This window comes from Botrytis cinerea, chromosome 10, assembly GCF_000143535.2.
Source record: "Botrytis cinerea B05.10 chromosome 10, complete sequence".
NCBI lineage: Eukaryota > Fungi > Ascomycota > Leotiomycetes > Helotiales > Sclerotiniaceae > Botrytis > Botrytis cinerea.
This window is the reverse complement of record NC_037319.1, coordinates 1109766-1134789: the sequence shown is the minus strand read 5'-3', so window position 1 is coordinate 1134789 and position 25024 is coordinate 1109766. Positions and strand designations below refer to the sequence as shown.

Below are 25024 nucleotides of genomic sequence, written 5' to 3'. Positions count from 1 at the left end.
GAATTATTTAATTGGGTTTTATAACTTCTATATATATAATCTACTTTCTACAATAATACTTTAAATCCATAATTTAATACATTCCTATACCTCTCAAGAAATTCCCAGGGTTGGTTTTATGCCAGCTCGCTGAACATTAATAAATACTATTACTACTATTACTATTAAGAACTCTTTTCAAGTATATATTCTTCTTTATTCTATTTTTGAATACAATTTCACCCCCTTTACAGATCCGCTTAATTTTTTTTCTAAGTTTTTATATTTCTTTATATTATTGTAGATCATAAATTTTTTTATACAATCATAATAATAGAATCGACAAATGAAAATCTTTATAGAGTATTATGAATTTCATTGTAAAAGCTTCTATTGGTTTTATGGACTTAATATACTATAGGTTTGTAATTGACATTATGTACAGGTGGGAGATCGGCTTGTTGCTGGCCTTTAGATCCAAATAGAAACATCGAAAATACTATTATATCAATAAGCCTAAGAGTTATAAAATTTGAAACTTTTTGGAGATTTGAAAAAAAAAAAAAAAAAAAAAATCTAAAGACTTCATTTAATTTTCGTTTCGAATTTGAACATCGGTTTTAAAGATGTTTAAGTCAAGCAGAATTTCTCAAATTGAAGATTATTTGAAACCGTTAAATTTTTCTACATAAATTTGGATTTGTTCAAAGATTCTGAATGTAAAAATTAATCCTAGGCACGAACCTACAATTCAATCTATCTCTGAGCTTGAATATGAGTTTCAATACTTGAATATAAATTTCTGAATTTACATAATGCCCACATTGAGATCTCACTTTTGTTTTTATATTTAGTTCAGATAGTACTATTAAGTAGAGATACTCAGGCAAAATCGTGAAATCTTTTAGAAACATAATGGTTGTTTAATTTTAAACTTTTTCAAAATTCATGAAAATAGTAAACAGAATATCAAATATAATGATAACAAATAAACAAACAAAGAATCATTAATCATAAAACCACCAAAACAAGTGCACTCAAAAATCTTTAACTTGATAACTAACTAGGCAAGCTTTCTTTAATATTGTCTTTTAATGATTACTATACTTATTTTTTAATCGTTATACTCTGATGTTTATTCTAATACTTTATTAGTATTTGATATATGGAACTCTTCTTTTGTTTCCTGTTTGACTAATCAACTTTCAATTAAAAAGAGTGTTTCAAACCATATAAGTTATGAAGAATTAAAAGTTTCATTCTCCTATACTATACTATACACTAAGTTTGCGCAAATAGCCTTTTTATATCAAAATTTGCTTTATTTAAAATATAATTAAAAGTTAGTCATTTGTTTTAATAATATTAGTATCTCAAAGGTAATAAAACTTCATTGAAATAATTATAGTGATAAAATAGATTATTGTCATTGATTCCTGTTTTAATCAAAAACAATTTTGAAATCAAATTTTCAAAAAATTTACAAAGTTCGTTTAATTTTGATATAGAAATCGATTTGAAAAAACATTTTACTTAATTTCTATATATAATATTAATTAAAGAGTGTAAAACTCTAAGATTATTGTAAAGTTATATTTTATTGATTTTATTTATGTATATACATGTATGATTTATTAAGAAATACTCAGTATATAGAGATTAGTATTTAATCAAAATCAAAATATTGATATCCTTATTAATTTATAATCGTCTATGGAAGTTGTTGAGTTTATTCGAAGAATCAATTTCGTTCAAATTATGTTAAGATTATAGTAATATTTTAAATAAGGATTTGATATTTCAAAATACATTTTTATACTATTCGTAAACTCGTATAAGAATTCTTAGTTTTCTTTTATAGAATATTAAATCAATTTTACTAATGAAATCAATAAAAGATTCTTCCAAGGTTGCTATTATCCCGGATAATTCAGTAACTTGCCACTCGCGAAAATACAACATGTTATAATGAAATATAAATAAATAATAATAGATTCAAATTTAAACAATAGTATCACATTTATTTTGAATAAAACGATAATACAAATCTACATAAAGCTTAAACATACATTTACAATTCTCTGCTGAATCAATATTATTTATAATTTTATACTAACTATAATGTAGTTTATTAGTGTGCGGGTCATATCAGTGTATGGGTCACTTTCACCTCAATTCACTCTTTTCTTTTTCAATATACATTTTTATTAATAATCAATAATAAATTCGAATAATCAAAAAGCTTGTATACTTCTTATTATCGAAATTATTCAAAAAGATAAAAAAATAAGTATTCGAAAGATTACAAAAATATATAATATTTCGAATATAATACTATAATATAAAATTAATAATATTATTTTTTATTCCGAATATCGATTTAAATCTTATAATCTTTTAAAACTAAAAAAGAATATTATTTCTAAATATATATTTAATATAAATTCGAAAGGTTTTTTATTTAAATTTAAAAATATAAAAGATATAATAAATTATATTTTCGAATCGAAAAATACAAAATATATTAAAAAGTTTTAAATATAACGTAACGTATGGGGAACTCGGACATATGGGGAACTCGGACACTTTTAGCCCATCACCAACTTGAAACCGCAATAACTTTTATTATGCATACCCAATCACCTTCTACATCTGCTCAAATTGAAGAGAAGCTTCAAAAGGCTATAATTTCACTTCAATTGAAAGAATTTAAATCAATTAGAAAGGCTGCAGAGCATTTTGAAGTCCCTAAGTCTACCCTAGCTGATAGGCTGGCTGGGAAGAAAACACGTTCCCAAACCCACGAAATGGCTCAAATTCTTTCAAACGCAGAAGAAAATACTCTTGTACGATGGATTTCACGACTTACCATCACTGGATTCCCTGCTACACCTATGTTGGTGAAGGAAATGGCCGACGAAATTCGTCTTCGACGCGTTCGGGTCGCGTCATCTCGAAATCCTACCTCGACAGAAATTCCACCTATAGGCCACGAATGGATCTATAGATTCCAAAAACGACATCCAGAACTTAAAACATGCTATTCACGTCAATTAGAGTCTAATCGGGCTAAAGAAGCAACTCCGGAGAATATTCAGGCTTGGTTTGACGCGTTTCGCACGCGTCTCATTGAGCGAAAGTATGAATTAGATGATATGTATAATATGGATGAAACCGGATTTGGAGTTGGAAGTACTCAAAGTACGCGCATTATAGTCGATTCTACTCAGAAGTCGAATTGGAAAGTTACAGCTGGCAAGCAAGAATGGATAACTGCATTTGAATGTATCAATGCAGCTGGAAATGCTCTATCACCTATGGTCATTTTCAAGGCTCAGAATACGAATTCTGCATGGATTCCAAAGGACACACCTCAAAGCTGGCAGTTCTCTACTAGTACAAATGGATGGACCTCAAATAGCCATGGATTAGAATGGTTAAAAAGGGTTTTCGAACCAGAATCCAAGAAAGTGTCAGGTGACCGACCTCGACTTTTGATCATGGATGGCCATTCAAGCCATATTACAGGTAGCTTTATTGCTTTCTGTATAGATAATGATATCGATTTACTTATATTACCTCCTCATTGCTCTCACTTGCTTCAGCCACTTGATATTGCGGTGTATGGGCCAATGAAACGATATCATGCTTTAGAGGTCGATCGATATTCTCGAGCTGGTGTAAAGCGAATCCAAAGAGCTGAATGGGTAGAACTCTTTCAAAATATCAGAAAAAAAGCATTGAATTCTTCTAATATTAAAGCTGGCTGGAGAGGAGCTGGTTTAGTACCTTTTGCCCCACGAAAAGTACTCGATTCATTACCATTTAACTCCTCCCAGCAACCTTCTACTCCACAAATGAGAACCCCCAATCAAGACCTAGACTTGTCTATACTCAGGAGTTCTCCTCCAGATGGAACAGAACTAAGGCAAGCAAATCAGATCTTTAATACAGCTCTAGCAAGCAGTGGTTCTCCTGCATCGCCAACTCGTCGATATGCCAAGAGAATGACTAGGCTTGTAGAATCTCAAAATGCTGAGATAGCCCTACTTCGGAAACAGCTCTCTGATGCTCAGGAGGTAATTGAGACTCGAAAGAAGAGAACTAAAGGCAAAAGAGTCAAATTACAAGGTCAATTTGTCTTTAGTACTAAGGAAGTATTGAAAATGGTACGTGAGGCGGAGGAAAAACCGAAGGAGAAAAAGCCACGAGGACGGCCACGCAAACGCCCAATTGAAGAATCAGAAGAAGAGATTGAAGAAGAAGAGCTAGAGAATAGTTCAAGTGATTCGGAATTGGAATTGGAGGATTGTGTGGCTCGTAGAACAAGATCGCGTGTAGAATAATTGAAAAAGTGTCCGAGTTCCCCATATGTCCGAGTTCCCCATACGTTACGTTATTGATTTATAAAATATTAAATCGAATTAAAGATATATTTTAATTATATTTATAATTTTCAAAAAGCTTTTTATAAGAATTTTAAACTTATTGAAAAATAATTTCAATTAATTATAAATATATAAATAAAATATGATATTTTGAATAAAGATTTTTATAATTTTAATAAAATAGATTTAATAATAAGGATTATATATATAATAATAATAATAATTAGTATTAAATAAAATGATAGAAATAAAATAGTATAATTAAATAATCGAGAATAGATTATAATAATAATATATAAAAATAAAGAGAATAAAACTATTCTTTTATTTTTAATAATTCAAAAACAAATTTATCTTTTTAATTAATATATTGAAATTGGTTTTTTTATGAAATAGATTATTAAATCTATATTTAATAAATAAATAAATAATGAAATAGATTTAGAATAATTGAAATATTTTAATAAATATATTAAAAATCAAAGAAAAAGCAAATATCGAATATTAATATTAAATAAATATAAAAGCTATAAATCAATAGTTTTTCAAATATACTACAAAGAAAACGATATTATATATTTATATTTATTATTATATTCAAATCATTTAATTCAACTATTTGATATTGATTGTTTTAATAATCTAAAACATTTATATAGAAATCAAATTAATATCTTTATCAAAATATATATCAAATATATTTCAAAAATTGAATTCTTTATAACTTTTAAAATTATATATAAAAAATCAATTACTTTTCAAAATATAAAAGCAAAATTTCAAAAAATAGATTTAATCCTATTTAATTCTAAAACTATATTCTCGAAATTAAATATTTATATTTATACATCTACTCTTCCTTTTTTCGATTTAAATCAATAAATCTCTCAAATCCTTTATAATCCAATAAAAGCTTTTTTTCAATCAATATTAATTAAATTTCGAATAACTTATTATCAATCAAGCTTTTCTATATCTATATTCGAAATTATATTAATTCTAATTAAAAATATAAAAAAATTAATTTATAAGAATACACTTTTAAATATAAAGAATCGTATACTTTAAACAGCAAATAAAACATTAAACAAATATCGATATATAAAAAAAACTCAATTACAATAAAAAAGAATACTCATTGAATAAAAGACTTTTGATATATTATCTCAACAAAAGATTGATATTCAAATTCAATACAACGAATATCAAAAAGAGGGAAATTCTAATAAGGAAATATCTTCTAATCGATATTATAATAAATACGGAAAAATAGATTATAATATAAAAACTTATCAAAATAATATAATAGATTTTAAATTATTATAATTTTCATAGTTTTAATCAATTGATTCAATAATTATTGAATAATATAAATTTGAAATAGTGAATTAAAGTGAAAGTAATCCGCACACTAATATAACCCGCACACTGATAAACTATATTATATTAATTCTAGATTTATCATTAAGGAAATCTAAAATGACGTACTGTATTTTGATTTCAAAATCTATTAATAAAAGAACCTTGGAAGGCCTATCTATCAAAAGTTTGAACTTTGTTTAAAATTTTATATATCTCAAAAATAAGAAAAAAAGATAAAAACCTTCTATGAATCCACAGTCTGAAAAATTCTTTTCCCCCGACGGCTAGTTTTAATTCTTTAATCTTTATGGGGGCCAGCCCCCAAACCCCCGATCCTCGCTACGCTCGAGATTTAATTAATTAATTAATAATAATAATAATAATAATAATAATAATAATAATAATAATAATAATAATAATAATAATAATAATAATAATAATAATAATAATAATAATAATTTATAAACTCTACTAATCTCTTACTTCTAATATATACAAAGATATTAGAAATGTAATTAAACTTTAAAATCTTAAAATCTTATAATTCTCTTTTCTTTTCTAATTCTCTCTCTTATTCTCTTCCTAATTCTCTTCCTAATTCTCTTCCTTATTCTCTTTCTAATTCTCTTTCTTATTCTCTCTTTTATTCACTTTGTTATTCTCTTCTTCTATTCTCTTTCTAATTCTCTTCCTAATTCTCAGATTCTAATTCAAATTCTAATTCAGATTCTAATATTGAAAAACGTTTAAGGCAATTATACCTCAGGTATTATATATTTGTTTACAAATACTTTTTCAAATCCATCTTTATTTATTCTTTCAATTCAATCAATTGATTCTATTATTATTATAGATCTTACCCTAAAACTAATTAGATTATTAGAAAGCTTCCAATTGCTTTAATCTAATTACTTTTTTTTTAATCAAATTTTCTTTTTTTTTAAGATTATATACTGAATTGAAAGAATTTTGTAAAATCTACAACTCTACTCAACCGGAACAACACATTACTTATAACCAATCAAAAAAGGTTTTCGGCTGGAACAACCCTACCCTAGCATCAGCACATTACTTATAATCAATCAGAAGAGGTTTTATAAATCTGCAAATATGAAAATGGCCTGCTATATAGATATATGATTACATAATACATTAGTACTTTTCCACTTCGTTTGCTTCTACGAAACCATTAATATTCTTTTATTAATATTCTTTTATTAGTATTATTACATTATTATCGATTTTATTAAAATCCAATTTCATTATTGAATTCGTTTTTGATTCATTTCTATAAATACATAACGTTATATAAATATCTTATAAACATTTGGAAAATTCATTTCGAAAATTGTTTATAATTTTCATAATTTGCTTATTCCATTATTTAAATCAAAGACATCATTATTACTGTAGAATTTAAAACCGATATGATCATATAGATATATTAATATATAATCTATAAACTACTATTCGATCTTACTTAATTATAAGAGTCTATACTAATTTCCTAGACTGTTTCTTCGATTACAAATATCTCTAGGTATAATATTGACACTAATTGATCTACTAATCTATACTCAGTTTCATAAATTGAGCGAAGCTAGTATAATTATGTTTTTAATTTGAACACATCTCTATATTACGTTCAATTATGAACTTTTATATTATGTTCATCTAAATGATCAAATGCTTGCTAATAAAGACCCTCTTTTGATTGGCTCCATGATCTGAAACTCCATTCTCGATGGAAGTCCATCTTGCGTCCAATATATCATGCCATGCCTCAACCAATCCGCATATGTTCCAGGTACTATATCTGACCCATCATGCTTTCTCCACAGTGACCCCAACGTCTCACCCAATACCCGTAAAATAAGACCGTGAGCGAGTTTGAAGCCAAAACTTCTCTTCAAACAAGCTTCCACTATCTCTCTTGCCTGCGTTTGCTCCGGGCTCTCTGCTTCCCCATTACGAGGAATTGAAAGCGACATCAAAGCAAATGCCTTTGGTCCATCCCAGGCCGTGAGCTCGTTGATAAGCTGCGAACCTTCCATGTATTCGATGGCGTACACATGCTCAGCAGAATATCTTGGCCCATCCCAGTTGTCATTTTCATCAACTAGTCCCAGTACCATCGTCATTGCTTGTCCCTGAATGATGTAATCTGTTAATAGCTTGCTACATTCTTCAGCCGAAATGATTTTTCCGTCCTCCTCAATAGTGAATGAACCCCCCATCAACTCAACTCCTTTCAATAAGGGATTAGAATGCATCCCCTCTGTGCTTGTCTTACCACCATCTGCAGCCCATAAAGCCAGTAGTAGTTTGTGTGATCTTTCAAGCATGGGATTGCTTCTTTTTGAAGCTAAGAAGTAATTCGTGAGACAACGCTCATCAACCGTTCCTGCATTGTATGATAAAAGCTCAAATGGTGATGCATCGTTATCAATGGTCTCCCGCCACATACGGTCTAGATCACCGATTTGCATCATCCCCACATCCGCATACACACCACCATACTTTAAGAGGAGGGGAAAGCGGACTAGATCAGATGTATGTTGCGGGCTATGTTCGCCCCCAATAGTACCATCTATGAAAGCGCTAGGGAAGGTACCCAGATCGCTGATGTCCAGGAAGTTCGCGACATTTAGAGGTGAAGATCGCTGTCGATCGATTACACGGACAGTCCAACCTTGTTTTGAAAACCTCCGGTGCCAGGCGCGAACATTTCGTTGCGTATAATGATGCATGTTGGGAAAACCACTATGCCAGAAGAACCAAATATTCTTTTCACTTGAAATTGACTTGGGGTGTAAAAGATCATAATCGATCTCCGAATCAGGTCGTAGGTCGAGAGATTCTTTTGGAATGGCATGTACCCCTTCAGGACGAGTGTAAAGATCTGAGACAGAAGAAGCCATGTTGTAGTGGTGAACTGTGTTTGCGAATGTTTGGCTTGGAAGCATGAAAGCCGTTGGTTGTTTGGAGGCAAGCGATGTGATGTACTGAACAGGTAATGTAAAGTGCTTGTGGTGTTGTAGACAATTGATGATCTAGTATGACTTCTCGCGATAAGAAGGAATGGAACTTACTGTTATATACTCAAACCCTTTGAATGCGACCCTGGCAATTACTTGATGGATTCCAAACCATCAAACATATGAGAGTAGGATTGTCCTAATCGAGTAAAGTGGCTTCGACTCATCAAAAATGGGCGAGAATCAGGGTTAGTCAAAATGAGTCATTTAAGGTTTTGCTAGCCCAGTCCAGCCCTGTAGATAAGATAAGCCTCCCGAAAGCTCGCTAGAGACTTTGATGTGCAGATGTTGATTAAGGGGAACGGAATATTGACGTGATAAGTATTTCTTGTCTGTTGCCATCTCTGAATTATTTCTTACTGTCACCAATTGCACTATTAGCTCAAGGAGAAGAAGCATGGTCACAAGCGTAGGCTAGCAGACATCTTATTGTACTCGGGCATAATAACTCAAGTAAAACCGGCCTGTTCGAAGGGCATTGGAATGGTTAAAGCCACTCTCTTGGGGCTGGAGTCCACTTGATCAAAATGAAAGTAGAAGGTCAGACCGACTATGCACTTCGCCTTGATGATATCACGCCACCCCTTGACCGATCCGGTGTACAATAGCAGGATAGTTTTCGCTGAGTATCACTAATATACTATATACATTCATCAATGACTAGTCATATGCACAAAAGCTAGTCCTGGTTATCCCAATAGAAGCTCGGCTTTTTGCTATACCTACCATCGCCCATCAGGTTGCATGTGGATATGCAAGATCAGTTCCGAGGATACATCCAAACGGACTGTTGCGAATACTACGCGCAATGAAACAATTGAAATTGATTCATAAAGACCGCCTTTGATCTTGAAATCCCATGACATTTTCCCCTTTTAAACTCCGCAACAAAGATGTATATATCCCATGGTATGACTGTTAAGTTCTCTCACGCTTCAATACCCACTTGGTGATTCTCGTTCTCCTCGTTCGCATTTTGACTCCCCTCACCGATATCTTTCCCCACCATAATTGTCTTGCCATCGAATTTATTTGGCGTATCCTTTCCAATCAATTTCAAAAAAGTTCCCAAGTCTTTTTGTACTGTTGCCAAAACAGCCATGCAATCAGAACACACCCTCAAACAGCACCATGTACATTTCCATTGTTGTTCAAAGTCTCCCTTCGAGCAAGTTTGGCATTGGAGTGGACATAAATTATTTCGTGATCGCCGCATGAATCTGTGACTTTGAAAGCAATTGATATGTTGTGATGTAATGAGAGGAGCTGGTAGAATAGTTCCAGGAGCGGGAAGTGAGGAGGGCGATAAAGGGAAATAAGAGTAAGAGAGAGACGTTGCACGAGAGGTAGTAGTTCGAGAAGTCTGACGGGAATGTGGATTTGTTGTGACAGTTGGAGTTGTTGATGTAATAGATGGCGAGAAGGATGCCGTTTCAGCTGGCGGCGAGGGCTGAGGTGTAAGGATAGTTTTGGTGGCATGTGGCTTTTGGGGTTGCGGTGACCGGACGACATCCAGGGGAGATGTGATGGTCAAAGTCTCAGAGGGACTTCGAGAGTGGTTGCCATGAAGAAGATTAGGTATGAGTGGAGATCGGTCGGTCGCTGTTGCAACGGAGATATCGTGTGGGCGACTAGCATCCGATTTCATTGGTATTTGGGCTGCGGATGATAGATCGCTGGATGGTGTAGACGGTGAAAACACCTGTGGTGTAGATGGCTGACTTTGATCTTCATCCGATCTTAAATATTCCGGTGTTGGCAGACCTCCATGGGGCGAGTATGGTGGGTTTGTTGACTGTGACGTATAGCCTTCTCTGAGATGTCCGGATCGGTCATTGTCAGGGTCGCCATGCCTACTGAGTTCATCAGACTGATCCGTGGCTTTTCGTTTGCTGATATCTTTCAGCTTCGAAATCTTTGCGCCCATCGACGGTACTACTGGTGCTTGCGGCGCTTCACGAGCAGGTATGAGACCTCGTTCTCGATCAGAAAGCTCTCTATATCGGAGAACCTGACTAGGTAGTTTGGGCAAGGAACGATCGAGTGCTGAGTTGCCGTTTTTGGAAGGAGGACTTGCAGTTGAGCCGTTACTCTTTAAGAGTTTCAAATCAGGAAACTCAATTCCCTTCTGGGTTACCAACGATCTTCTCCTCCAAATTTCTTGCGTTGGAGAAGATTTTGAACTTGATAAAGATTCTGGGCTTCCTGTATCCTTTCTTGGTGTTGCAGGAGATATTTGTTTCTCTTCCTCTTTCTCTGGTATCGGGGGAGTTTTTCGAAACTCGGACTCAGTATAGCTGAGTGAATCTTTGGTAAAGTTGCTATTCCCGGACAAAGTTCGAGAAAGGACAGAATCAGAGTAAGCCGAAGATGATATGCTCGAAATGGAAGACTTTTTTGACGCGATTGAAGTACTCCCAACGGCTCGACGTGGAATTGACATTGGCTTTGAGCCTTTCCTCTCTGGCAGAGAACTCGTTCTTGCTGGCAAAGAAGGCAAGGTTTTTGACGTGATTGTTTGTTGAGAATCTTCCAGTTCCATAGGTGTACTGGGAAGCGCCTTTGTGTACTTCGAGAGGGGCTCTCGATACGGCGAATTGACTGCTGTGTCCATCTTGTTTCAAGCCTCTCGGCCTTGACTTCTCGAAAGAAAAGAACGATTGTTCAAGTGAAATTGATAATTCAATACAACAATACAATTCAATGTAGTGAATTGAATCAGAGTTGCAACAATGAGAGAAAAATAAAGGAAGACAGAAAGCACACAAATCCACAGATATTCGACTTACTTTGGTACTTTGGGTGTGATATAAAACAAGGTCGCCAACCGGGATCCCCTGAAATGGTCAAACGACGGAATGATGAAAGGGGAACTTCGCAAGGGCATGTATGGACTAGATATCTTGCAAGAAGTTCATGCATTTGTTTTGACTAAAGTGCTTATTGCACTTGTCCTACAACGCATGGATTTGGATATTGATGATGATGAAATTGAAACCGGCGAGGAGTTCTAGAAGGAAATTTACACTGAAAAAGGAGGGAACAAGACGGATGCCGTGGAAGGGAAGCTGGATTTTACTTGATTGAAATTCATCCCATCATGAGCAATATATGGGATGTCGGATAGTCTGGATACCTACCTCGAATTTCAGATGAGGCGTTTCTGAGCATATTCCATGTTGTTTGCCAAGCTGCTTTACACGCCGTTGGATATATTATCATGCTTTGGTATGGCAGAAGGGACGGAAGTGAGGATGGAGGGCGAAGGTCAGAGGGCGTTCCTTTTCTATTCCACTCTTTTCTTTTCAATCTATACTTAGAATTCCAAGAGTCGTGCGCAGACGGCGGGGGGTTTTCCACAGTCGAAACTTCAGGTGTGTGTGAGAATGATCGTCATGGCGATCTTCGTAGATGCCGGGCAGATAGATATGTGGATATGTAGATAGGTAGATAGGTAGATAGGTAGATATGTAGATAGGTAGATAGAGAGATACGATATGAGATAGCAAGGGGCCTTGAAAAGATAAATTTGCCATGTGCGTATACCTCGTCGTCGTATTGATGTGATATGATGTGATGTTGTACTCTCGACTTTGCATAGCGGAAGGTTACGAAAATACATTTTCGACCTCGTATTGGAGATCGGGGCTGAATGCAATTATTGGTTAGGTAGGTGTGAGGAGATGGTTTGAAGAAAAGGTTACGTTTGTGCGTGTATCTATATATATATGTCTATTTCTATATGTACTCGTCTTATACACATATGTTCAATACGCATACTAGGTATAACTATACGCATACTAGGTATAACTATACGTATATACTACAGTATATATACGTGTGGATATGATATAACTTGAACTCGTCAATTTGAGTTTGAACATCGACCAAGACATCTCCCAGTTCGCGTGGTCCTACCAATGAATTAGTGAAGAGAAAGGAAGTATCAAATATATTGTATTTGTGTCGACTACATCGTATTACTCTCTCAGTACCTGCTCTCCCATGTGTTGCTCGTCTCGCCAGACTCCCTTGATCCCGTCGTCGTTACTCGATCAATCAACCCAAGTCCATTGGCCGAGTTGACGATTGATTTGCTGCGCTCTGTCGATACGATTGACGTGCTGCATCGTTGATTGCGATAATGTATGTACCTCGATCAATGGTGTAAGGTACCACGAATACCCGTACCCTAGACAGTCACTGCGAGTCACTTCTACCAGAAACGCAAGGACAAGAACACGCACGACACGACACAACACGACACGACACGACACGACGTACTTCTATCTGATTGATAAACTCATGGAGAGACTCCAACATTGCACACATACAACCTCAGATATAAAGAGCAAAGCAACCCAAGCCAATAAGTACCATTGACTGGCACTTGCCAATAGCTGCGTTCCCCGTAGCAACCTCGTTCGTAGCTTCGTAACTTACCGCAACTTCAAGTGATTCTGTTCCCCATGCAATGCTGCATCGTTTCTGCATGGCCTTGCTGTACTCGAGTATCAATAAGTGAAAACGTCGCTAGGATGGATGTCAGTATTTAAATAACATGTCAACATAGCAACACAGTTGTTCCATTCAATTGTTCGACCGAACCATTAACAAATAATTGATTCTGCAATTCACACATATCATAACATAACTACCAACCCAAAAACCATGGCAACATTACCATCAAGGACGAGATCAATTCGCAAACCTTCAGAGAGAATTACTAATCTAAGTCGTCCCGATATCAAATCATCTGTGGCTGCAGCTCCCGAGAGTATAGCCTCACCCAGCCGTTTACCTACTACCATCAAACCGCGGAGAACAACCATTTCCACCACCGCATCGAGCACTCCCACATCTACACGGTCATCGACGACGAGTTCCATTGGTGCCAACAATGCTACCATACGTCCCCCATCGACCCGGGCAAATGTGACCAAACCTTCCACGACGGGTGGTCAGGCTCGATCAACGTCTGTTCGAAATTCTGCTGCGACGTCCGAACCCGTAAAAGATCGTTCAAGACCACCTCTAACTTCTACAAATCGGCACGTACGTACCTCGTCGATCACTTCTGCTACTACGAGACCGTGCCATATACGGACAAATTCTTCATCGACAATATTGAACAATTCTTCCACTGTCCTCCGCCCACCCAGTCAAACATCACAGCGATCCCGCCCGCCCAGTCAAACGTCACAAAGATCTCGTCCACCGAGCCAAACGTCGCAGAGAGTACAACCGCAAGATGTCCCAGTGAGAGCACGCCCACAATCTCTATACGCAGATTCATCCATTCGCAAACCTGCATTCTCGACTCTTCAACAGCACTTTTCCCCAGCAAAAAACGTTGGTTCTAAACCACATACTGCGTCCTTTCTCGCCGCCCCGACTCCCAGCAAACTCCCAGCGAACATCGCGATAACCGCGGAAACCGCAAAGCTCCAGAATGAATTATTACAATTGCACTTGTTGCATCGGGATGCGGAATTAGTAAACAGACAATGGAAAGCGAGTGCGAAGAAAAAGCTTGGGGCAAAGTTCCAATCAGTAGTAAAGAGACATGATGAGTTAGTTCGCCTGGAGGTAGAGGAAGCGGGACGAATCAATGCTGCTGCTTTCAAAGAGTGGGAAGATATAGGAATTCCTGGGTGGGGCTTAGAGGAGAAGATACAACTACTCGATGAAGTGCTCAATGAAGCTTGGAATCTAGGCGAGCCTGGAGGAAAATATGCGAGGCTCGTGAGGAAGTTTGAGAAGTGGGTTATCAGATGTGAGGAGATATTGAGGGATAGGGATCACGATCAGATGTTGGACGAGGAAGAGGAAATAGTGTTCATCGAGGAACTAGATTTGGCATGGAAAGATGAATGCTTGGTATTGAACAGGAAATTAGCAGGATGGCGAGATGCCTTGGAAGATCTCGGAAGTTTAGAAAAAGAGTCTACAATGGCAAGTGTGGTTGGTGGGCTCAGGGCCTTGGTCGGTGGTATGCTTCTAGAGATGCAGACCATGGCACAAATAGAATCAGATGCGATGGCATTAGAACAGGAATGGATTAAAAGTGTAAACGGGAGCATGGAGGACAATGATAATACGCCGGTTGCAGGAGCAATATGGCGGTTTATGTAGGGCATCGTGGGCCAAGGACCTCATTCTCAAGGCTTTACAGAAGACCCAGCCATAGTCGGCGGAAGTCCAGACATGGCATTAGAATATTCTCAGATATGACACCGATCTTTTAAGTACAATTGAAGTGATCCGAAAAAGACCACTGCATCTTTGCCCAGTAGTCGCGATATGGAGAGCAATCTCAAGCCCTTAATTCAAACCACCGTGTTTCTTGCTATCTAATAATCGCCGGAATCTCCCAAAAGGTAACCAAGGCATGGGAACGGGACTATGAAACTTGTGCCCACAAATTTGTGATGTATTACGCATGCGCGATTTACGTTCTACACGTGTATCCTCGAGGTAGACCAATGACATGAGGGTTAGTATAGGTTTTATTCAAATTTTGAGACTTACATTCATAACAGAGCACAAGTGGCCTTTTACATTTTGTACACAATATCTCTGATACCCCATTGACTATGAAAGAGTGTATAAGACCGTCAACACGGGTTCAAATGCACAATCAAAACATTGGAATAATGCATCTGGACACAAAAAATCAATGTTGCGTAGAGAATAGATATTGCCAATTGGAAAATTACTTGTTGTATTCTTGTTTATGGTATCTCACAAAAGCATATCAGGCCATTCTGTATAATCCCAGCTATTCCATATCACCAGTACCCTAGCCTCTAGCTCGCCCAGCCCAAAGACTTGTATGTCCTTAACCAAAAACGCCGTTAAACCTAAGCTATGCATAAGTGCTCACCGCAGACTCCCTATAGAGATTCAACTACAGAAAAATTGAAAAGATGCAATGCTAGGAAACCTGTGAAGGCCCTATTACCTTCTATCGAAATCAAAAGGCGAGCAATTGTTTATAAGTGTATCACCGTGGGTCATAGACCAAACCTCTTCTCGGCCGATCGTTGTGTTGAATGCGCTTGCCACAAAGTGCGAAAAGATTTGGCTGAAGAATTTGTAATCGATCAAACCCGCTGACTAGCAAAATCCAGGACCTCGCAATCATCTTCAAAGAAACCTTCCTCATCCTCATCACCTGCCCTTGGGGCACCGTTCGAACTAGCACCCTTGCGCCTTCGAGTAGTAACCACAATCTGCTCCATATCCTCGAAATTGCTGTCTGCAACCCTCATCACGCGCTCGATGGCGGAGGATGGGAGAGCTCGGTGGTAGGAAGAAGCTTGGTAATCGTCTTCCGTAAGTTGAGGTGGACCAACGTCCAGTCTCGTACTTCTTATAGGGCCGCCAAATGCCCACGCCTTCTTGGACGAATCAGCCACACTATTGTCAGGTGAATCACTTGTAGACGTTGAAGAAGATGATTTAGTCTTTCCGTGACAATAAACGTGGAGACTAACTCGTCGATCTGTATGGAATGGCTGATATGGAGCATTCGACTCAATTTCTGCTTGAGGTATTGAGGATTCAGCTCCAGATAGGGGCGGCATCCGAGTTGATACTTGTCTCGCTTTCCAATTCTCTCCTGCATCTCTAGTCAAAGTTTCAAGAACATCGTCGGGCACCGGTCCCGGTGCAATTCTAATATCAGGCAGAGAAGGTACTTGATACTCGACGTATTTGGCACCCCTAGATGCTTTTTGCTTATCCGCTGGACGATCTGCCCTCCTGCCTTTCACAGTATAGATTCGTATGATGCCCCCACCAACTACGGTAATCGAATCGCCATGTTTCCCATTGAAGAACCTCACGCAGTTTGGGTTTGGAATGTTTCTACTCTTGGGTAGATGCAGTTTTGTCCCACCAGATTTTCGCATTTCATTCATTTTACCAGTTGCAGCGCCCACAGAACGGCTAATTCCAGCGGCCAATGCCTGTGTTCCTTGTCCTGCTTGCGACTTCACGCTTGCGGCAGTGATGCCTGGAATGCCGACACTACTTCGACGCCGGCGGGAACCTACCAGAGGTCTAGCCACGGTCCATAATGACGACACGGCACTTGAGGCCACCCCAACAGCAGAAAGCGCAGCACTATTAGCATCAGGAGTTACCTGCTCGGAATTTTCGGAGTGAATGCGTCGCCGTGGTGGAGGCCAGGTAAAAGCACTAGCTGGAAGATCGAGGATATGAACCGTTCCAGGCTCAGTAACCATCGCAGCACGCTCACCGTGCGGTGCAGTCCATACGACATCCACAATTCTTGCAATAGTCATGCGCGAGAATTGTGCAATCTGTCGTACGTGTGGCCCATGTAGTCCTCCATTTTGGGAGCTCGCCCCTTTCAGGAGAGATGACCTTGAATAGTGCAATCGCATAAGGTCCCAGACAAACTGAACATCGCCTTTACTACTGGCCGTGAACAACGCTAGACCGCTAGGCGCAAGTGACAAGAAACTACATCCGTGAGGCACGGGGAAAGTAGCCAACGGGTGAATTGAAGATCCCGAAGTTTGCTGGGCGAGCGAGTCCAAGTCTAGAATTGATATCAGACCAGGATCCTTACTTGTAGTGCTCGCTTGGCTATTGATTCCATGCGTAGGAGGGAATTGAGGCGAAATATTCTGGGGCGCTGGGTACCCGTTCCCACTGTTCGTTTGCTGGGGTGTAGATTTGTTCCAATAATTATTCCAATACTGAGCACCTTGTTTGCCAACATAGCCTGAAATTTCAACAATTCCTTGTGTTGCCGCTTGAAGAACTTGTTTCAGTACCCCTTCACCACCAGGAGTGTCCACTAGGCAGTTTACGGCAGGAAGATGAGGTGGAGCTTGTGAATTCAAGCCAGGGACGCGCCCTGTTGCGAGGCTTTCAGGAATGGTAGCACGGAGTGAGATTTGAGAAGTTGCTGCTGATGGACAATAAGCTAGCCAACGTCCATTCAAAGATAGTATTGAGGCTTTGTATTGAGATCGTGGACTAGCCTCAGCTTGACGTCCACCTTCAGCGACGTTGTTGAAAACAGCGGGATCTACGGAAAGACCATGTTGAACGGTTGTCCATACCTTTCCAATACACTTGAACTCGACTTTCTCACTACCATCCCGTTGCCGAAAGATCCATGTTTCGCCAGTAATACCGGAAGCTACGACAACGTTGCCCCGATCCGCTCGGATTGTCAAAGAACCCATAGGGGCTGGTGCTGTGAACAATGGGCTCGATGGAGGTATTGGTACGTGAATTTTTGGAGTAGATAGTAGGGTGGCAATATGTTTCTTTGTACTCAAGGAATATATTTCCACGGTTGTTTGATAATAGTCTATCAAATCATCATCGTTGTCGCCGTTGACAGAGCGGGTTGGTAGTCGCGGGGAATTTGAACCCTCTTCGTCAACTGCAGCGGGAGGAATTTCTGAAGACGCAGTGTGTTCGGCGCTGGAGCTGTCACTAATTGTTCGAACGGGACCGTGTACAACGACCGCGATCAAAGGATATTGGAAAGCAAGTTCCGATGAAGCATTCCACGGAAGGATCTTGGTATTGTAAACCCCGCCCCTCAACCCATCTAAAGTAAGGATTCTATTGAGACCTCTCTTCGTAACATTATGAACACTAAGTCCACCCTCAAATCCAGTGACAATCACGCTGTTTGGAGGTTTGTTTGTATCTTGAGCCGGATAAGTATCAAATCCACAAAAAAAGCCTTTCTCACCAGGGACCAGGCCCGGAGTTCTTGGTGACAGCATAAGATTGGTATCAGGCGCTCCATGGAAGTGGGCTTGAGGTTGATGTGGGAGTGGCGGATAAGGATTATATCGCATCGCCTGTGATTGTTGTGAATAGCTCGAGGTACGTCGAGCTGCATAAGCCAGCGCGGAGTGATATTCTTCAGGACTGTATGGGAGGTTTCCATCCATTTGGTAGCTCACAGGTCTTCTACGGCCTAGTGTACTTATTGGCGAAGAAGATAAGGGAATGTGATTATTGGGAGACCCTTTTTGTTCTTTCGCGGGATAGCCGTAGTTCGTAATCTTGTCCTCGTATGAAGATGGCAGAGTAGGCGGCGATTCGCCGAGACTGATAAGGTTATTCGGAGAACTGGAAAACGCTGGAATATCCTTAGCCCATTCATTTGTATGGTGCGTGACAGAAGAACCCTGAGAGGTGGACGATAGGGCCTCCAACATAGGTGATGTCACGGAACTTTCATCTTGTATGGAAACAACTGGCGTCGTCTCTGGAGATGGTGTTGGAGGAGTCACCACGGGAGATTTGTTCTTACTACATGAGATGGCAGATTAGCAAACAGGTATGTTGAGGAGAGTCTTTACGAAAGAAGAAACCCACGATTTCGCGGCATTATTCTTCGTCACCGCAGCCATAATTCCTCCAGAACCACCGCCGCCATCCCTCGCCGACCCATTCTTCTTGCCGTTCTTGGTGGGAATCTGCACTCCAGCGGACGCGCCTTTGCCAGTTTTATTAGATTGTGATGTTCCGCTTGAATTGTTGTTGGTTTCGTTGTCGTATGAGGGGGGCATTCAAATGGTTATAAAGTCCTATCAAAGAGACTTGCGAGTTTCTATAGTTGATGTAATGTAGATGTAGTGTGTTTGTAGTCCAGGACTCGGGTTGATCGAGGTTGACACGATGATGAGGTCGTAAGGTGTTTCGGATGTCTGACACTTGATAGTTTCCCGGGCTTCCTGAACAATCAGAATTCAGGATAACGCGCGGGAAGATTTGAATAATAAAGAATGTATTTTAAAGGATGCGTGTTTGTAAGCGTCTTTAGGGAAGGTAATGAATATTGATAAAACGATGTATTTGTGTTTGTAGGTTGTTGTTGCTCTCCCTTCCCTCCTTCATAAAGAGCTCCTGAATCTGAGCCGGGCTGGATGGCTGGCTGGCTGGATGGCTATCTGATCTGGTATCGCAGTCTGGTTGGCATATGTTTGCGGTATGAAGAGGGGCATTCGCCAAGAGTGGGGAGATCATGTACACCTGGGCACGAGTTGACCGTATCAGTCAACGGATGGGTGATTCAGATATGCAGGATAAAGGTTTGTGTATGCAGACTCGTGGAAGCTAATGGATATATAACCAAGTTGTCGTCCTTGAGTTGCGGAAGTGTACGCAAAAGCTATTTTGTTCTTTGATCCATTGCGTCGATGATTGTGGTGGCTACCGCTCCCTGCCCTGGTGTCGACTACTCTCCTACATGTACGATATACACACACACACACACACATATCATACCAAACACTTTGCTATTGTTGTTATTCACGTTGCCTGCCTATCTATTGGCCTACCCAGCAAGCATGGCGGAGTGCATCCATTCCATTCCATTCCATTGTCACCACCAGAAATGCCTTTTCATTGTTCTTTTGTGCTAATTATAGCCGCTCCCGATCAATAGAGGCGATACTTTCATATCCCGATGCTACACCGCAATATGCGTCGTATTCGATGCCATTCTCCTTAATACTTTAAACATCTCGCTGATAGACACGGTCATCAGGTACCTAGTCTGTCTATCAAAGAGCTTTGCCCTCCCTCGCAGCTGATTCCCGCCGCCCTCAGACAAGTTCTCAAATAGTGTCAGCTTGGTATTGATGACGTTTGATATCAGCTCGATGAGAGTCATGGGACCAAGTGTTCATTACCTATCACATCTACTGCTGGAATCCGTGACCATAGACGGATTCACAGGAGGAAGATGATTGACTGGTAGACTAATAATAACTCTCGCTTCTCTGTAGATCTCCTTCCTCTCTGTCTACTTATCTCTGGAGCAGGCAACATGTGCTCATATCGAGTTATTGTATATGTATTAGATCCATTGGCTCTAGCGGCAGCTACCTGAGTAATACACCACAATGGGCCACATAACTAGCCCCCTTTTAACCATTTGAGCGTACCGAGCATAAACTGTACCGTGGATCAAACAGAGCCAGGGCACTTGAGACATCTCCAGACTGGTAACTATTCATACATTTCCGGCCTTCAATTGAGGCACATCTGGACCGAACATCACTTTGTGAATTACTTTGTAAATTTGACTGATGTTCATGAAGGCAGGATGCATCGTAGATCTCAGTAAATTAGCCACGTTAGAAGAGGAGGATATCGCTAGCTCGATTGTCAAGTAGCAATAGAACAACGTCTCCTGCAGGTACAGCGAACCCGTTGTTGCTGGCGTCAAGCAGTTTTGTTGTTACTAGGATTTCAGATTATGCCGGAATGCAAAGCCGACGACCGCGTTCATAGTTCGCTCATGACAACACATAGAAGTTCGATTGAGCCAACTGATACCATTATCATCACCAAGTGCATAGACTGAAAATAGACATCTGCTTATCGTGGGTATTTTATGCATATATAAATTCCTCACAAATGCCAAAAAAACTCACGCCCAACCTTTCCACAATTTGCGCCAAATTTTCCACGGGCTCCCACTGACTACCAGGCGAGCATACAGTGAGTTCGATATCATGTAAATATAGCATTATTGTGCTGCCGCAACACCAATCCCATTAACCAAATCCGCCCCAGTATAACCCATTTATGCCTTCTTCTTCAAAGCAGCTTTCGCTTTGGCAGCCTTCTTTCTGTTGCTTCTGATCATGACCACACTCAAAAAGGACCCGACAACAGCCGATGCCAACAATATAAGGATGACAGGTATTCTGATTGCCCAGACTCGAGGAGGGAATACGTTTTGGAGAGGATGATCGGAGTCGACGAATGGCTGGATCCTGCAGTTAGCTTCAAACCCCTTTCTTGACGAGGGCATAATATCCGTACCATAAGTAGAGTCCAAATAGTGTAGTAGAGGAAGACGACGGAAGCAGCGACAAGCATCGCGAGGCCAACTAGTTGATCGAGCTGCGAATGTTAGTATAACTTTCAGCGCAGGTTGCGAAAAATCAGCTACACGCGGACTGGATATATCTTACCATTGTTGCAATAGACTTTTAAAGGAGTGTGATGAAATCAACCCGAACACCGAAAGCTTGAAGAATTGAGAGGTGTGTCTTGTCCTTACTTTCTTGAGTGACTATCGTAAAGAAATTGAAGGCAATTTGATTGTTCAAAAGTGCATGAGAGCTTCCTTTCCCTGTCAAGTCAATCTGGTCTTTCGTAATACAAGGGGGGACTGGTGCACGGCTCTAATCTAACAAGCACAGTAAAAGCTACCTGTGACTTATGTAATATTTAAATACAGGACAGCACCATGCTGCTTGTGAATGTTCTATTGCAAATCGTTGGAAGTGGAATAAACGACGTACCGACCTAGATGTACCATATGTATTCAGGAAACAAATATATTGTCTGTTATATTTCAAAATAATTACGCCAGAACAAATGAAGGCACGACTTCTGGAGGCACACGTGACTGTTATCTTATCTTAGCTTCATCGCGTTCATTAGCGCGCCATTAACCCTGCGTCAATTCCTCATTTTCAATACCCGTCACCTTTTCAAAAAGAGACAACCATCTGACGATTTCAATCGTTAGAATCTACCCACGCAGTCATGGAGAAGAGATCGGAGGAAGAAAAGCAGGCTGCTGCGAAAGCCGAATATGAGAAACTTCTTACGATGCGATCTGGTGGTACCTATATACCACCTGCGCGCCTACGAGCTCTTCAATCCCAGATCACCGACAAATCGAGCAAAGAATATCAGCGAATGGCCTGGGAAGCTTTGAAGAAGTCTATCAACGGTTTAATCAACAAAGTTAATGTCTCAAACATAAAACATATTGTGCCAGAGTTATTCGGAGAGAATCTGATTCGAGGTCGAGGGCTATTCTGTAGGAGTATTATGAAGGCCCAGGCTGCCAGTTTACCATTCACACCGATATATGCCGCCATGGCCGCGATCGTCAATACGAAGCTTCCCCAGGTTGGAGAGCTTCTGTTAAAACGTCTTATAGTTCAGTTCAAAAAAGGGTTCAAGAGAAACGATAAGGCTGTCTGTCTTTCTGCCACCACATTCATCGCCCATCTTTGTAATCAACAGGTAGCAAACGAGATTGTCGCGGCGCAGATTCTACTGTTACTTCTCAATAAGCCAACGGACGATAGTGTTGAAATTGCGGTCGGATTGACGCGTGAAGTGGGTCAACATCTCGAAGAGATGAGCGGGCCTATTGCACTAGCAGTGTTCGATCAGTTCAGGAACATTCTGAATGAGGCAGATATTGATAAACGGGTGCAATATATGATTGAAGTTCTTTTCCAAGTCCGAAAAGACAAGTATAAAGATAATCCTGCGATCAAGGAAGAGTTGGATCTCGTGGAGGAGGAAGATCAAATCACACACCGCATGGCCCTGGATGATGAAATTGATGTCCAAGATGGACTGAATATTTTCAAATTCGATCCTGAATGGGAGCAAAATGAGGAATTATACAAACGATTGAAAGCGGAAATTCTTGGAGAGGGAAGTGACGACGAGGATGATGATGACGAGGAAGACGATAGCGAGGATGACGAGGAGAAAAAAGAAGAAAAGGCTTTAGAAATCAAGGATCAGAGCAATACGGATCTCGTCAACCTACGACGAACCATATACCTGACTATCATGTCTAGTATCGACCCCGAAGAATGTTGCCACAAGCTGATGAAAGTTACACTGCCACCCGGACAAGAGCCAGAACTTCCTTCCATGGTTATCGAATGTTGCTCCCAGGAGAGAACATATTCAAAGTTTTATGGGCTCATCGGGGAGCGGTTCGCAAAGATTAATCGTCTTTGGACCGATCTTTTTGAGCAATCATTTGCAAAATACTATGATACCATACATCGGTACGAAACAAACAGGCTACGAAACATCGCGAGATTTTTCGGCCATCTTCTTAGCTCTGATGCTCTTGGCTGGCACGTTTTGTCTATTGTACACCTGAATGAAGAAGAGACAACATCAAGCAGTCGTATATTCATCAAAATTCTTTTCCAGGATCTATCGGAAGCAATGGGAATGGCAAAATTGCAAGCCCGCTTGAAGGACGATATACTGCGACCTTATTTCGAAGGATTATTCCCTCGTGATAACCCTCGCAACACGAGGTTCTCTATCAATTACTTCACAAGTATTGGGATGGGTGCTATCACTGAAGAGATGCGCGAATACCTCCAGAATATGCCAAAACCAGCGCTGCCAACCTTACCTGCGGCTGCTGCTGATGCGACATCGGACTCGGGAAGTTCTGTTTCTAGTTATTCATCATATACGGGCTCTTCCTATTCAAGGTCTCGTTCTCGCTCTCGCTCTTTGTCTAGATCCCGCTCTCGATCCCGCTCTCGATCTCGCTCTCCGTCCCGCTCTCCGTCCCGCTCTCCGTCTCGCTCTCGTTCCCGCACTCGGTCCCGGACCCGGTCTTTATCTCGGTCTTTATCTCGGTCTCGGTCTCCATCTCGATCTAGATATCGCTCTCGATATCGCTCTCGGACTAGGTCACGGTCCCGCTCCCCAAGCCGATCACGCTCCCCACCTAAACGATCTCGCAACGGCGATAGATACTCGCGATCGCGATCGCTCTCCTCGGAGCGGGCACCGAAACGACAGCGACGATTGTCTGATTAGATTTCAATTGATCGGACACCACAAATTGCATTTGCTTGACAAGGGGGCTTTCTGGGAACGGGGCGTGGCACATATGTATCTAATTTTAATACCCAGTTCAATCAAGAACAGTGAATTTCAACCAACTTTCCAACTTACTGCTTGTAATTTTGTGATGATCGGAGATGATTCAGCCCGAATTACTTTTTGGCGCCACCAGTGCCCGTATGACAACTTCATCGCTCGAGCCAGCTGTTGGAGATATGCTTTGCGATTCATATGATTACCCGATGAACACTGAGGATCCATCACGCAAGCACCGGGTTACCTATGGAAGGAAATTGTCGGTCGCGTGAGCGATGGCAAATATATATCCGAAGCAAAATGCTCATTTTTTGCACGTTTTGGGACGTCTATGTAGTTTCTTCCTTCAACGTCTACGGTTGTGTGTACGAACTCTGTACGGATTACATTCTCTGGTAGTACGAAGGTATCCCGAACCCCGAGTTTGTAATATCTGGCTGATAAATCTAGTGATCTGCGTTTTGTCCCATTCTTACAACACTGTAGGTCTTCTAGGCTCTTCTCATGCACGCAAAGATGTACCCCTTTCTCACTGACGATAAATCCTCGGCGTATGCAGGTTAC

General features: G+C 39.9%; 6 protein-coding genes across 6 annotated transcripts; 2 read left to right on the top strand and 4 right to left on the bottom strand.

Moving 5' to 3' along the window:
* Positions 1 to 7242: 7242 nt before the first annotated feature.
* On the bottom strand, positions 7243 to 8935 carry BCIN_10g03040 (hypothetical protein). Its single transcript, XM_001556875.2, has one exon. It carries the CDS (start codon positions 8648 to 8650, stop codon positions 7412 to 7414), a length of 1239 nt encoding a protein of 412 aa, XP_001556925.1. The 5' UTR covers positions 8651 to 8935; the 3' UTR covers positions 7243 to 7411.
* Positions 8936 to 9165: 230 nt separating this feature from the next.
* On the bottom strand, positions 9166 to 10877 carry BCIN_10g03030 (hypothetical protein). Its single transcript, XM_001556876.2, has one exon. The coding sequence runs from the start codon at positions 10692 to 10694 to the stop codon at positions 9696 to 9698; it is 999 nt and encodes a 332-aa protein (XP_001556926.2). The 5' UTR covers positions 10695 to 10877; the 3' UTR covers positions 9166 to 9695.
* A 1634-nt stretch (positions 10878 to 12511) lies between these two features.
* BCIN_10g03020 (hypothetical protein) lies at positions 12512 to 15283 on the top strand. Its single transcript, XM_001556877.2, has one exon. The coding sequence runs from the start codon at positions 13439 to 13441 to the stop codon at positions 14900 to 14902; it is 1464 nt and encodes a 487-aa protein (XP_001556927.2). The 5' UTR covers positions 12512 to 13438; the 3' UTR covers positions 14903 to 15283.
* Positions 15284 to 15450: 167 nt separating this feature from the next.
* On the bottom strand, positions 15451 to 20513 carry BCIN_10g03010 (hypothetical protein). Its single transcript, XM_001556878.2, has 2 exons — positions 19151 to 20513; positions 15451 to 19084 (listed from the first exon to the last, which is right to left on the bottom strand). The coding sequence occupies exons 1-2, from the start codon at positions 19342 to 19344 to the stop codon at positions 15874 to 15876; spliced, it is 3405 nt and encodes a 1134-aa protein (XP_001556928.1). The 5' UTR covers positions 19345 to 20513; the 3' UTR covers positions 15451 to 15873.
* Positions 20514 to 21103: 590 nt separating this feature from the next.
* Positions 21104 to 22187, bottom strand: BCIN_10g03000 (hypothetical protein). Its single transcript, XM_001556879.2, has 3 exons — positions 21763 to 22187; positions 21611 to 21691; positions 21104 to 21554 (listed from the first exon to the last, which is right to left on the bottom strand). Exons 1-3 carry the CDS (start codon positions 21763 to 21765, stop codon positions 21369 to 21371), a joined length of 270 nt encoding a protein of 89 aa, XP_001556929.1. The 5' UTR covers positions 21766 to 22187; the 3' UTR covers positions 21104 to 21368.
* Positions 22188 to 22278: 91 nt separating this feature from the next.
* On the top strand, positions 22279 to 24776 carry Bccwc22. The gene has a single exon (XM_024695536.1). The coding sequence runs from the start codon at positions 22343 to 22345 to the stop codon at positions 24395 to 24397; it is 2055 nt and encodes a 684-aa protein (XP_024551330.1). The 5' UTR covers positions 22279 to 22342; the 3' UTR covers positions 24398 to 24776.
* Positions 24777 to 25024: the final 248 nt, after the last annotated feature.